Source organism: Phodopus roborovskii, unplaced genomic scaffold (genome assembly GCF_943737965.1).
Source record: "Phodopus roborovskii unplaced genomic scaffold, PHOROB, whole genome shotgun sequence".
Taxonomy (NCBI): domain Eukaryota; kingdom Metazoa; phylum Chordata; class Mammalia; order Rodentia; family Cricetidae; genus Phodopus; species Phodopus roborovskii.
The window spans coordinates 299151-313578 of NW_026126517.1; the positions used below are offsets into that span (position 1 = coordinate 299151).

The window sequence follows — 14428 nt, forward strand, 5'->3', positions numbered from 1 at the left end:
AGATCTATCTACATATTCTTCCCCAGATGTCTTTCTCACCAATTTTCCTATCCTGCTTTTTCCAAGTCCCTGATCATCCAGCCAATCCATTTGCTACATCCCATGAATCAGTAAACAATTACACATCTGGTCATTTCTCCTTCCAAACAAAAATGTATGACCATGCCTGAAGATCTGTGAACTGTGAAGATTTCCCTTCGCTATTATCTTTTCCAGGGCTGTCACAGAAAGAGGTTATGATGCTATAACTTCATTTCTGGGTGATGCCTGAATAATACACAGAACCATCAGTAAACATGGCCCTGGTCTTCTCTTCTTCAGTCAGCCAGTCATAGGGAACACCCCATGAGGCTATAGGTACATACTTGGTAGCAGATGGCATTGTAATGGGAGTAGAAACCATAGATATTTGAGCAACTTCTTCATGTAACTTGCTTATTTATGCCTTCAGGACCTGCCTGGGCCTGATCATGTATATACCACTTGATAATAGATTGTGGCTGTGCTCATCCTACTTTCTTATTTGGTGGGTTAGATAACACCCAGCTCATAATGGGCTGCTCATGTTTCATAGTATCTTGGTGGCCCATTACCATATGTTCAGTTTCCATTAAGTCCCAATAGCAGGCCAAGAGCTGTCTTTTAGAGAGAGAATAGTTGTCTGTAGATCATGGTAGAGCCTTGTTCCATAATCCCAAAGGTCTCTTCTGTGATTCACCTAGGGGACCTGCCAAAGGATACAGATATCTTCCCTAGCTGCCACTAACACCTCAAGTACCATTGAGTCTCCTGGGATCATAAGGTCCAAGTGGTAGAGCAGCCTAGACCTGTTGAAGAGCACTTCTCCTATTCCAGACCCCACATAAAGTAGGGTTGGTATATGGACCAGAGTAGCACATTCAAGTGAAGGATGTGCTATCTCAAGAATTCAAATATTGCCTTTCTTTCTCGATGGTAGGAGCCAAGTGCAATTATTTATCTCTCACCTTAGAAGGAATATCTCTGCATGCCTCACATCACTGGATTCCTAAGAATTTCACTGAGGTAGAAGGCCATTTAATTTTGGTTGGATTAATTTTCCCATCCTCCTATATGTATAGTGTTACCAATGATTACACAGTGGTGAACTACTTCCTGCTCGCTTGGCCCAATTAGCATAATGTCATCAATATAGTGCACAAATGTGATATTTTGTGGAAGAGACAAATGAACAAGATCTCTTCTAATGATGGCACAGGGCTGGAGAGTTAATATATCCTTGAGGTAAAACTGTAAAGGTATACTGTGGTGGTTTGAAAGAAAATTATGTGATTAGGAGGTATGGTCTTCTTGGAGTAAGTATTTCATTGCAGAGGCAGGCTTTAAGGTCTCTCTCTCTCTCTTTTCAAATTTTCCTCAGTGTGACAGTCAGTCGACTTCCTGTTGCCTTCCAGATATAGTACTCTGATTTCCAGCACATCTACCTGCATGCCATCATGATCCCCAATGTGATAATGGATTAACCTCTGAGGCTATAAGCGAGCCACCCCAATTAAATGTTTTCTTTATAAGAGTTGTCATGGTCATAATGTCTCTTCACAGCAATAGAAACCCTAACTAAGACATATACTGCTGGCCTTGCCAACTGAAAGCAATTTGCTTCTGATGGTCTTTATGAACAGGTAACAGAGAAAAAAAATCAATAGCTGCATATCATGCACTAGGAGATGTGTAATCTGCTCAAGTGCTTCTGATAGTCTTTATGAACAGGTAACGGAAAAAAATTGCTAGATCAATAACTGCATATCATGTGCTAGGAGATGTGTTAATCTGCTCAAGTAAGTATACCACACGTAGTACAGCAGCTCAGAGTCACTACCTGATTGAATTTTCAATAGTCAACTGTCATTCTCCATAATCCAACTGTCTTCTGCACTGGCCAGATAGGAGAGTTAAAGGGAGATGTGATGGGAACTACTACCCCTGCTGCATCTTTCAAGTCCTTGATGGTGTCTCTAATTTCTGCAGTTCTTCCAGGGATACAATACTGTTTCTGGTTTACTATTTTCTGCTTAGCCTTTCCAACCATTATAGCCCTCACTCTACAGTCAGGGAACCAATGTGAGAATTCTGTCAACTTCTAAGTGTATCTATCCTAATTATACATTCTGGGACTTGGAGAATAGCCACTGGACCTACCCTGAGTGAGATTTCAACCAAAACTTCACTAATCTCCTGATGTCCATAAACTCTTACTTTAACTGAAGGGCCACAATATTTCTTAGGATCTCCTGGAATCACCATTAATTCAGAATCTGTAATCCAATAAACTCTGGAAAATCTGATTGTTTCCTTTCTCCCAGTGTAAAAGGCCATTGTTCTCTCTGGAGAAGGACTGGAAAAAGGCTAAGACTAAAGCTTTTATGTGTTTTATCAAGGTCCTTCCTCAGAGGAACCTGGTCATCCCTTTATTCAAGGGGTTTTGTGCTAGGACAATCTTTTTGTACAGTTTTATCTCACCTGCCTAAGGCACCTTCTGATTGGTTTAATAAAGAGCTAAACAGCAAGGCAGGAAAGGATAGGCAGAACTTACGGACAGAGATGGGAACTCTGAAAAACATTGTGAGGCAGGAGGTTTGCCATCCAGACACGGAAGAAGTTAGATATATGGTACTAAGGAGGGTAATGAGCCATATGGCAGAACACAGATTAATATAGAGAGGTTAATTTAAGTTTTAAGAACTAGTTGGAAGCAAGCCTGAGCTAAGGTCAAACTTTCATAATTAATAAAAGGTCTCCATGTCATTATTCAGAAGCTGGTGGTCCAAAAGTATGTCTGACTATAGTTCTGAGTCTGCAATGTTGGGAAACTGATTCATGGGCCAAGGTTCTCTTTTGCCATGATCCTATGTGTCCTTTCTTTCATATGTTTGAGAATTTTTCTGCTTATACCGATCAAACAAGAATTCAGTAGGCTTCTTGTTTGTTTCATGCCTGGGAACATCATGACTGATTAGCCAGTATCAAAGGTCCAAACAAGTCATGCCACCATAGAATTCCCTTTGCTTGAGCATTACGGGTTAGACCATTATGGACATTACTTAGTCTGTGTTGATCATTATAACTACAATTACCTTGCCTTTGAAAATTAAGCATTGCTACTTTGGGGCCCAATTAAACCCATTGCATTTATTTCATCCAACTGAGCAGCAATATCTCCAATCTTAAGGCCTGGCACAAGTAAAAGGATGACAATAAAGCTCTTCAAACATGCTGGTGACCCTCTTACCATTTTATGTCCTACAGGATTAGTGAAGGGCATGTTTTCTGGGCCTTCTCATTGTAGAGGATTAGGTTTTACACAGTGAATCCACTCCAGCATTGCCATTGCCTGAACCTTAAAAGTCCCTTCATCAATACCAAGCCATCAGGCATCTCCATCTCTTTTTAGGTAGGCCAGCTTTTGACAAATGCTTTAGCCACCATTTATACAAACTTTTGATGCCTTTTTAAACTGTGAACTTCCATATTAAACCTAGAATCTAGTTGGGTGGTGGTGGTGGTGGTATATGTCTTTAATCCCAGCAGAGGCAAGCATATCTTGAGTTCAAGGCCAGCCTGGTCTATACAGAGAGTTCTAAGAAAACCAGGACTACATAGTGAGACCCTGTCTTGAAAAACAAAACAAACAAAAACAAAAGAACTCTGTGTGTGTGTGTGTGTGTGTGTGTGTGTATTAAACCTAGAATTTCCACTCAGAGAGCCATCAATATCCTCAGCATGATCCAGTTTTCTGTTTCTTCCACCATTACCTCACACCTTTAAAATCCATTCCTACACATATTTCCCAGACTTCTACTGAATGAATTAGCAAACTCACTAAGCTCTTTAGTAGTGTAGCACACCTCCTCTGGGAGTATTCTTTCTACCTCCCCTCTAGGAGCCTGCTTACCTTTAAGTCTGGTTATAGGTCTGGAGGCAACTATTGGTGAGCCTTGAGGGACATCAGTATTGTCTTGCCTGGCACTTCCTTCAGAGAAAGTCACTGCAGGTTTAGCAGACAATGAAGAATTGGTTTCCTCAGTAAGAGGTGAAAAGGCAGTATTTCAAGGGGTAGAATGACTACTACTTCTGGTGAAATAAACCCTTGAGATATGTGGGTGAGATAAACCCTTGAGAATCTGAGAGTTCAAAGTTCTCAACTTCAATAAGGTCCTCCACACAAATTCATCCCAAGTTACAGGATTCCATTCTTTATCAGTTAATGGCCTTACTTTAACTGCTGATACCCGCCTAGGCTGGGACTTTAATTTTTGCTGTAATTCAGCCAACCTTATAATGAGGGCTTCAGTTTTATTCTCCACAACTTGAACTCTGTGGCTGCTAGAAAGAAGACTCTCTTCCAGGGCACAATTAGAAAACCTTTAGACTATTTATGCAAATATGGAGCAGATGAATTTTATCACTAAATTCATTGTTGTTCTTCACCATATTCTGAGATGCTAGAAGTTGGTTAATTTATTATGGAGCTACCATTTGTTACTTTATCCAGAGACACTAAGATCAATTGACCAGAATCATTTTCCTTATTTTTCCTCAAACTGTTGAAAGTTTCATATACAGAGTCACCAAATCCATTGCTGTGCACAAGATAGTCAGATGCATTTAACTCCTTAAGTTTGTAATATAGTTCACACCATGGGCTATCAGTACTCTCCCAGTTCCCAGGAGAAGCTTCAGTAACCATGGGTGTTGAAAAATTGAAAAGCTTATCCTAGATATTTAAAAACTTCATCCTTATATTTCTGTTGCTCTAAAACAAATTCTGGTACCAAAATCTGCATTAGCTAGAGTTATCTAGAGTAACAATTTACAGAATGAATATATATATATATATATATATATGTGTGTGTGTGTGTGTGTGTGTGTGTGTGTGTGTGTGTGTGTATGGAATTTATTAGCATGATTTACAGCTGGGTGGTGATGGCACACACCATTAATCCCAGCACTCAGGAGGCAGAAGCAGGTGGATCTTTGTGAGTTTGAGACCAGCTTGTTCTGCAAGAGCTAGTACCAAGACAGCCTCCAAAACCACAGAGAAACCCTGTCTCAAAACAAAACAAAACAAAACAAACAAACAAACAAAAAAAGATTTACAGGCTTCAGTTCAGCTAATCCAACAATGGCTAGCTATGAATGGAAAATCCAAGAATCTAGTAGTTGCTCAGCCTCATAAGGCTGGGTGTCTCAGCTGGTCTTCAGTAGATGCTGGGATCCTGAAAAAGTAGACTTTAATGTTCTAGGAAGCCCAGGGCAAGCAGGCAAAGAGGAAAAGCTTCCTTCTTCCATGTCCTTATTTAGTCTTCAGGAGGTGTGTCTTCCTGCCTCCAGATCTAGATTAAAGGTGTCTTTTCTAGGCTCAAAAGATCTGAATTAAAGGTGTGTCTTCCTACCTAAAAAAAAAAAACTAGATTAAAAATACATCTTCCTGGGCTGGTGAAATGGCTCAGTGATCAAGAGCAGTGGCTGTTCTTCCAGAGGTTCTGAGTTCAATTCCCAGCAACCATATAGTGGCTCACAACCATCTTGTGGTGTGCCTGAAGTCAAGTCACTCATATACATAAAATAAATCTTTTAAAAAAATACATCTTCCTTATTGCGGTAAATAAGGATCAGGATAAACAAATAGGCCGAATAGATGTTTATTCAGGGAGAAATAACTTACAACCTAGACAAATGAATACCAGGAAATTCAACCCGATCCTCTCCTGTCCGAGTCACGCCAGCAAGAGAGAGCGCCTTCCTGGCCCCCTCCGAAGTCCTTCCTCAGGTCCTCTCCGCCCATCGCTCCACCCCCCAATGGGCGTGGTCAGTGCTACAGAAGGACTACCTCACTACACTTCCTACTTCAAATTAAACAAAAATCCCTCACAGATATGCCCTCTATTTTTGGATTTTAGTAATTATAAATGTAATCTTGTTGATAACCAAGAATAGCCATCACAATGACTTCCTGGAGTAAAGGTCTCTTAAAAGAACTCCTTGGGCCAGGCAATGGTGGTGCATGCCTTTGATCCCAGCACTAGGGAGGCAGAGACAGGTGGATCTCTGTGAGTTTGAGGCCAGCCTGGTCTACAGAGAGAGTTCCAGGACAGCCAGGGCTACACAGAGAAATCCTGTTTCAAAAAACAAAGACAAAAAAAGAACTCCTTAGACTGTTGCTGGCAGTAGCTTAGAGCTATGTCTCTAGACACCACCCCACAGCTGCTGGCCCCTCCACTTCATCCTCAGCAAAATACCAAAAAAGTTAAGAAAGCCTGAATGTGTACAGCAAGAAAGAAATACAAATTTCAAGACCTTGAGTCAAGAAATGACTTGGCCTTTGAAATCAGTGTCTGGGTTTGAGCAAGTCAAGCAGAATAGAAAGTAGTCAAGTGTGAAGTTGGAGGAGTGACAGGACTGCAAAGAGCTTTCTAGGAAACTAAAAATGCTGAACACAGGCCTAGATGGTGGCTCAGTGGGTAAAGGTGCCTGTCACCAAGACTGATGCCCGAGTGCAGGCACATATAAGCTGTCCTCTGACCTCCAAGTCCTTATGATACATATATGTGAACGTATTGTGTGTGTGAGAGAGAGTTTTTTGTTGTTTTTCAAGACAGGGTTTCTCTGTGTAGCTCTGGACTGGCTTTAAACTTTGGAGATTCTGCCCCCTGACTGATGGGATTAAAGGTGTACACCACCACTACCCAGCCAAAGATAATTTTTAAGAAAAAAAAAAAAAAAAAAAACAACAAAAAACGTTGAGGTCTACTCAGGGCCTTGGTGCACTATCCACTCATATTTTGTTTGTTGGCCTGGAGAGATGGTTCTCCCAAAGAAATGCTGCTCTCCCAGGAGACCTAAGTGCAGTTCCCAGCACCCACATCAGTCATCTTATAAGCACCTGAACTCCAGTTCCAGGAGATACAATGCCTTCTTCTAGCCACCTAGGACAACTTCAAAGTGTGTGCACATACACTTTGGCAATTAAAAAAAAAAAATATTGGCTAGGCATGGTAGCACACACCTTTAATCCTAGCACAGGGGAAGCAGATGCAGGGAAACAAATTCAAGACCAGTTTCATCCACATAGAGAGTTCCATGACAGTCAGGGTTGCATAGGGAGACCTTGTCTCAAAAAATTAAACTAAGAGAGTCAGTGGGTAAAGATGCTTGTACCACAAGCTTGACCACCTGGCTTTCTTTGAACCCAGGAATCAACAGTGGAAGGATAAAATGACTTCTCAAAGTGGCCTGACTGCCACACACATGACTGCATTCACATACCACCCCACCTCTCTCCAACCAATCCAGAAAGGTATTGGTTACAAATGTGGAAGCCTGAAAGTTCAAGATCAAGCAATAGGTGTGGTGTCTGCTGAGGCCTTCACAGGTCACAGGCCTTTCCTTTATGTCCTCAGAGAATCTAAGGAGCAATTTCTAATGATGCAAAAGGTTGCACACATGTGCACATGCTAAGATATGCTGCTGTCACTTTCTGCCTTGTTCCCTTGTAACTGACCAGGTATCTCACTGAAACAGGCTTTCTCTGTGGGTGGTGGGGAATTTGAACTCAGGACCTCATGCTTGTGCAAGTGCTCTTACACACCTTGATAGCTCCCTAGTCCCTCTGAGAAATATCTGATAGGGATACTAATCTTATTCATGAAGGACTTGACCTTTTGCCCTTATTTCCTCCCAAACTTTTTTTGACAGGGTTTCTCTGTATTGCTTTGGAGGTTGTCCTGGAACTCGCTCTGTAGATCAGGTTAGCCTCAAATTTACAGAGATCCACCTGCCTCTGCCTCTCAAGTGCTGGTACCCAATACCCAGCTCCTCCCAAACTCTTATCTTCTAATGTAGTTACCTCTGGGTTTAGAGCTTCAATAGATAAAGTTCCAAGTGGCAGAAATAAAAAATACCAAATCCCATGTGAATGGGTCACCTCTGAATCTCTTTGAAGGCCCACATGAAGACTGTATTCTAAGGCAAGAAACCAGCTCCCCTCTGATGTGTGAGCTTGGAATAAGTGAATGCCTCCAATTCAGCTCTCCACCCTCTGGGCTCCACCCACAGCAGGTGGTAAGACCACAGATGTGCATTAACCCCCAAGTCAGATCAGAGTTATACGCTCAGTATCATCATGCAGTTGGCACCTGCATGATGAAGCTGTTCCAACTCCAAAAACAGGAAGAGGCACTAGTACACACTGAGCCCCACCAACAGGCCCTGCCCCCATCTCTGTGACATGACAGGTTCCATCTTTCTCCCCTATTGACAGAAATGTTCTTGTCTCTGGAAATGCCCAATTCATTTCCTATCTCAGGGTCTTTTTGTAGGTAAGTGTGTGTGTGTGTGCACGCGCGTGTGCTCACGTGCAAATGCAGGTTATCTACTCATGCCATAGCATATGTGGAGGTCAGAGGGCAATTTGCAGGTGTCAGTTCTCTATTCACCATAGGGATCAAACTCAGGTTACAGTCTTGGCAGAAGGCATCTTCCACCCACTGAGCCATTTTGGTCTTTAGTACTGAGGACAGAGACTTACAATTCTAGGGAAGGGCTGTGCCACTGATCCACACCCTAGGACCCAATCTCAGTCTTGGCCTTTCCTGTCATCCCGTAGCGGTCCTCACATCTTGTGTCTCTTCGCCTCTCAGACTTCTGAGGCCCACTCCCTACCAGGTATCTGCATCCCATGACACAACCCTGGCTCACCACCTGAGAGGCTCTGAAATGAACCCAAGAATGTGTTTTCATTTTGGAGACTGGGTCTCATTCTGCTGTAGCCCAAGCTGACCTCAAACTAGCCTTAGCTTCCTGAATACTGGACAGGTCTGTGCCATCTCTGGCTCATAAATGTGTTTGCTTCCTTAGAACCCTACCATCTACACTTGCAGCTGCAAGGTCTTCCCTTTGTTTACTGTGCAGCCCAGTATCTAGGTGCCCAGAAAGGGCTGGTAATGTGGCTCTGTGGATACAGCATTGCCTAGCACGCTCAAGGCCCTAGGTTCCATCCTCAGCATCCCATAAACACGTAAAATCCTAGCACTTGGGAAGAGAAGGCAGAATTAGGAGTTGAAATTAGGAGTTCCTGACTAAAAATAGCCTGGTAATATGGCTCAACGGTATATGACCTACAAGAATGAAGGAAAAAACTGACTCCCACAAGTGTCCTCTGGCCTTCACATGTGTACTATAGCACACACACACATAAACACAAAATAATTATAATAAAAAATGTAGATAAATGAATAGTAAGTGCTGGGGAGGAGCAACCCTTGTTAAATAAATGGAATATGCTTTGAAAAAAATCATTAATCTTTAATAGTAAAATACCATATGCTGTAGAAAACTTGAAAAAGGCAGGATACAAAATACAGAAAATACAATTGAGAACTTTTTAGAATACTAGGACAATTCAACAGCTTGTCTCCCAAGCATATAGGCAGACAATCAGGCAGACCACAGAGCCCTGATCCCTGTCCATCTGTATACTGAAAAGGACCCCTCTATAGTGGTCTTCTGGGGTCTATTAGAGATTAAGACTTTCTAGAGCCCCAGGATAGCTCAGGAGCACAGCAGTGCTGGCCTAACATAACCTAAGGCTGTGGGTTTGATCCCCAGGTACTGGGAAAAAAAGAGAGGGGGTATATGCAAATGAATCATGAGGTAGCTATGATGCCTATTTCTAAATGTGTAAACTGGGCCTCCCAGAGGCTGGGTGACAAGGCTGAGGTCATCAAGATGACAGACAACCCCAGCTCTGCAGGCCTCAGGGTCCTAGCTTCTTTTCCTTGTGACCTTGTTTCCTGCTTAGAAGGTTAACTTTTGAAAGCTAGGATAGGTCCCAGGGATGGATGGGTGGTGCCTTCACATCCACCAATCCATGGATTCTTTGGGACAGGCCCTGACAATAACCATGCAGTGGGGCAGGCCCCTGCATAGGACCTTTTCTGCCTCCTGGCCCTCCCAGCCCAGCCCTTGCACCTCAAGCACTCTGAGCTTAGGCATGGTGAGGCAGGAGGCCACAATCTGAGCAGGTGTGGGCATTTCTGGGGTGATGAGGGGACCCTGGAAGCATAAACTCTCCAGGGCAGGCATTCCCTCCAGGAAGACCAGGCCTTGGGCTGAGAGGCCCCCAACGGTCAGCCGAATCTTACGCACATCTCGGAGGTGGCGGCTGATGGCTAGCAGAGTGCTATCAGCTGACAGGGTACAGCCCAGCACCTCCAGCCTCTGCAGGTAACTGAGCTCCTGCAGGCTGGCATCCAGCCCGGTCTCGGTGACTCGGTAGGTGCCACCCAGCACCAGTGAGCGCAGGGCCCGGAAGCGGGTAAGGCCCTGCAGGTGCTCATCACGGAAGGCCGGCACTCGGTCCAGCACGATGCATTCCAGCAGTGGCAGCACTGTAGGGTCCTGCTCCTTCTGCAGCCAGATCATTGAGATCTCACAGCTGTGCAGCTCCAGGGTCCTCAGCGTGCTGGGCAGGCTGGTGATAGGCACCATGCTCAGGTCAGCTACATGCAGGCACAGGCGCTTCAGGTTGGGGCACTTCTGGCCCAGGGCCCGCATCAAGGCAGGGGACAGCTGTGGGGCCTGAGAGCCAGAGAACAGGTAGCCGCCCATGCGAAGCGAGTGGAGCCGGGACGCCATGTACCGGCGCAGAAGGTGCCACATGACTTTTGGACGCATCTGTAAGAGCCAGAGATTGGGGTGACTGGGTGAGAGGGGGGGGGCGCCAGAGGATCCACCTAGCTGATGACAGAACATGCTTGGGACCTGGGTTCTGGTGTCCCTCTAGGATTCGGCTCTTCTACCTAAAGCAAGGCAGTTTCTTTTGCGGGGTATCAAGACTCATGCTCTTAAACCCAGCCAGCACACAGGGAAGGTTGAGGCAGGAGGATCCACAGTTCAGGCTAGCCTGTCTAGTCACTCAAAGTTCAGTGGAAGATCCTGTCTCAAACACAAACAAGGCCTACATATACTAGGTAAACAGGTACTTTTTTCTCAGTGTTAGGGATGGAGCCCAGAGCTTCACCAGGGTCAAGCAAGAACTCTTTTTATATTTTTGGTTGTGATCCTAGCCTTTAACATCTGCACCATCTCTCCAGCCGGCAAGAACTCTTTTTAATACCCATTTCTTGTATGAGGTCTGAGGGTTGCTAAGGAGGAAGAGGATGTAAACACCAGTGTCAGGATAGACATGCAGGAAATTCCAAGCATGCACTCACTTCAAAACCAAACCAAACCAAACCAGCTGGCCATGGTGGTCCAAACTCTGCCTTTAGAGGCAGAGGCAGAGGCAGGACGATAAAGCAAGAAAGTTCCAGGACAGCCAGGGCTACAGAGAAACCCTGACATGAGTGGGAAAAAAAAAAAAAAAAAACACTTTCTGGGCCAGACAATGTGGTCTACACCTGTAATCTTAGCATTCAGGAGTTGGAGGGAAGTTGTAGTGAGAAGAAGTACATGGCTCAGTAGGTAGAGTGCTTTCCTAGCATTCAGGAAGCCTAAATTCCATTCCCAGCATCACAGAAACCAGTCATGGGCACCCATGCTGGTAATCCCAGTATTTAGAAAGTCGAGGTGCATCAGAAGTTCGAGGTCATCCTCAGCTTCCTAGGAATCTGGAAGCCAGTCTGGGCTAGAGACCCTGTTCAAAACAACCTCTTCTTCCCCCCCCCCCCAAAGAAAAATTTAAAAAAAAATCTAGAAAAAAGCATAAGCCTCAAGTAAATAAATAAATGAGCAAACAAACACTAGAAAACAAAACAAACCCCATTCTGTCCCAGGGTTCTCCAAGCACCGCCCGCGGGTCCCGCGTGCCTCATACCGTGTAGAGCGTCAGGTCGACATGTCGCCACAACCACCGGTCGTCTACTAGCCTCTTCCAGCGGTGACAGACCCTGGAGGAGTGGACCGGTCGTTAGAACGACCCCGGCCCGGTGGGACCGGATCCGCATCTCCTGCCGAGCCCCTGCCCGGCTCTTTCCCCCGAGGAGCGGGGCCGCACCTGGAGATGCGGATCCGGTCCCGGACGGGGAGGTATGAGAAGATTTCCAAGAGCACCAAGTCCGGGAGGTCAAACAGCGTCGCCATGGTCCTGCTCTCCCACGCTTCCGTTTCCGGTGGCGGCGAGGCCTGCGCTCGCTCCCCTGAGGGCGCTTAGGTGGCCGGACTGGCCAAACCGGCGCGACTTTCGGAGGCCTATCAAGAAGCTCTACTTCCTTCCGTAGGGAAGTGGCTGAGGCCCCGAGACTGGACCCACCCAGCTTCTCCGCCGGTAGGAGGCCGGGACTGGAGTCTGACTAGGCCTGACTGACTTGGCCAGCGGGTGGAACTGAGGATAGGCAAACCCAGAAGGTGTGGCTTGAGTGAGGAGGGAGCACAGGGCGCGGCCAGGGCTGGGGTAGAAGGCTAACAGCGAACCCAGAAGGCGTGGCGAGAGCGAGCGTCCCGGAGGCGTGGCCAGGAGGTGGAGCTAAGTATAGCGGCAAATCCAAAGGGAGCCAGGGAGCAACCACGAAGGCGTGGCTCCGGCAGGGAGGGGCTCAGGGCGTGGTCAGAGGCAGGAGACGTGGCGTGCACAGGCTTGTAGACTAGGTTCCGGCCAGACTCAAGCCGCTCTGGGGAAGTGGGAAGAGGAAAGGAGACAGGGACGAAGACGTGATTGAGAGACGGGACAGGGGAGATGTTTGGGGCGTGGCATTTTGAAAAAACGCGCCTGAGTGGAGGGGTGTAGCCAGGATCAGAGGAGCAGATTGGAGGTTGTCAGCCACAACAGGAAGGCGTGCCTTCAGTAGGAAGAGGGCATCGCCAAGGGACTAGTGGCGTGCACAGAGGCTGTACGTACTTGAGCTAGAAGAAATTTAGGGATGTGGCCAAGCCAGAGACCAGGCTGGGACCAGACCATATGCCCTGAAGGCGTGACTTGGGTAAGGGAAAGCTGAGAGCAGCAAGCCCAGAAACCATGACTTGAAGGGGCTCAGAGGTGTGTTAAGAACCCGACAACCAAACTTGTAAAAACTAGCTTAGGAGGAACAAGGTCCGATATAAGGGGGGAGTCAAGTTTGGAATGAGTGGGTGTCAAAGGGAAGAGTTGGGGGACTTGGTAAGGGCTGGAGGTATGGTTAAGAGCAGGAACGGAACCCTAAAACATCGCTGGAGGCAGAAACGAGAGCTAAGCAAGGAGTTGGGTATGCAGCTCTGTGGGATAGCCTTTGGCTAACAAGCTATAAGTCCCTAGGTTCGACCCCCAACATGGAAGAAAGGAAAAAAAAAGTAAGAAAAGGAAGAAACCCTATTTTTCTGGTATGTATGCTTATTAAGCCTGGGAAGTATTTTCCGAATGGAAACGAGGCACTGGGAGAGGATGGAACAGATCAAAACACTAAGGTCGTGTTTCATTCCAGACTAAAAGGTGTAACTGGGGCGAGGCAGAGGGAGCCAGGGAGGCGTGGCCACAAGCAGCAATAAAAAGAAAAAGTAATGCTTTTTGCTGCCTACTCATAAGGATAAATTTTGTATAAGTGGTATAAGCACAAGGCCCTGATAGATTTTTCCTTTTCTTTTTGAAATAGTCTCTCTACAAAGCTCTGTCCTGGAACTCGCTATACAGACCAGGATAGCTTCTAATACACAGGCCTACATAATATCAGCATCCGAGGGTGGACAGGAGTATCACAAATTCGAGATCAGCTTGGTCTATATACTGAAACCTCATCTCAAAAAAATTAAGCTACTTTTAAAAAGAAAAAAGAAATATAAATACACACACACACACACACACACACACTTACCTTACTGAGAGTACTGTCTGCTAAGAAGGAATCAGTCGTTTAGTAGAGGTGGAAACTGGTTGAATTTAGGGAGTGATTCATTCCCCATCAGTTCTCGCGATTCTGTAATCTGTAACAAGGTGTTCCTTGAAGATTAAAAAAGAAAACGAAAACGAATTTTTTCCAATATGCTGTTCTCAACATCTTCGCAGGCAGGACACCGACACATGGGGTGGTGTGCAACATGGCCTCCCGTCCAGGATCCGGCTTAGCTTTCATCAACTGCAGTCTACACCCCTAGTGTCTCAGAAACAGTCACTTCGGTCAGAGAATAAAGGCAAGCACAGGGTCCAAGACTGAGCTTTGAATGAAAACGGAAAGCCCGACAGCCAGGGGACCCGTATGACTCCAGTTCTGTCCCTCGGAAGCCGGGATTCTGCGGTAGGAGGTTTGTTTGGCTTGGGAAGGGCAGTTCCTTTGGGTCTCTTCCACAACAAAGGGATCTCCAACAACGCGCCTAACGTCAGCTGTAAATCCACTAGGATCGTCACTTAACCTCACAGTCTTCTTACCCAGTCTTGCTTAACAAAACTGCGCCACAGAATAGCGTCTTTGAAAGCCCGGAATCC

At 45.7% G+C, this 14428-nt stretch overlaps 1 protein-coding gene across 3 annotated transcripts; it reads right to left on the reverse strand.

The window, feature by feature from the left end:
- Window positions 1–9321: 9321 nt before the first annotated feature.
- Window positions 9322–14091, reverse strand: Fbxl12 (F-box and leucine rich repeat protein 12). Of its 3 annotated transcripts, none has more exons than XM_051196737.1 (3): window positions 13821–14091; window positions 11855–11927; window positions 9322–10713 (listed from the first exon to the last, which is right to left on the reverse strand). In XM_051196737.1, exon 3 carries the CDS (start codon window positions 10711–10713, stop codon window positions 9892–9894), a length of 822 nt encoding a protein of 273 aa, XP_051052694.1. In that variant the 5' UTR covers window positions 11855–11927; window positions 13821–14091; the 3' UTR covers window positions 9322–9891. The 3 variants fall into 3 exon arrangements, with proteins under 3 accessions (XP_051052694.1, XP_051052693.1, XP_051052695.1); XM_051196736.1 differs by lacking the exon at window positions 13821–14091 and adding an exon at window positions 12035–12232; XM_051196738.1 differs by lacking the exon at window positions 11855–11927.
- Window positions 14092–14428: the final 337 nt, after the last annotated feature.

Bases quoted from the DNA above. Each gene is read 5' to 3' on its own strand.
- Fbxl12 (XM_051196736.1), bottom strand. From the start codon at position 12,120: ATGGCGACGCTGTTTGACCTCCCGGACTTGGTGCTCTTGGAAATCTTC. The intron at 11,928-12,034 runs GTGCGGCCCCGC...CCACTCCTCCAG, and splicing joins GACCGGATCCGCATCTCCAG to GGTCTGTCACCGCTGGAAGA. The intron at 10,714-11,854 runs GTATGAGGCACG...TGGCTCTTACAG, and splicing joins TCGACCTGACGCTCTACACG to ATGCGTCCAAAAGTCATGTG.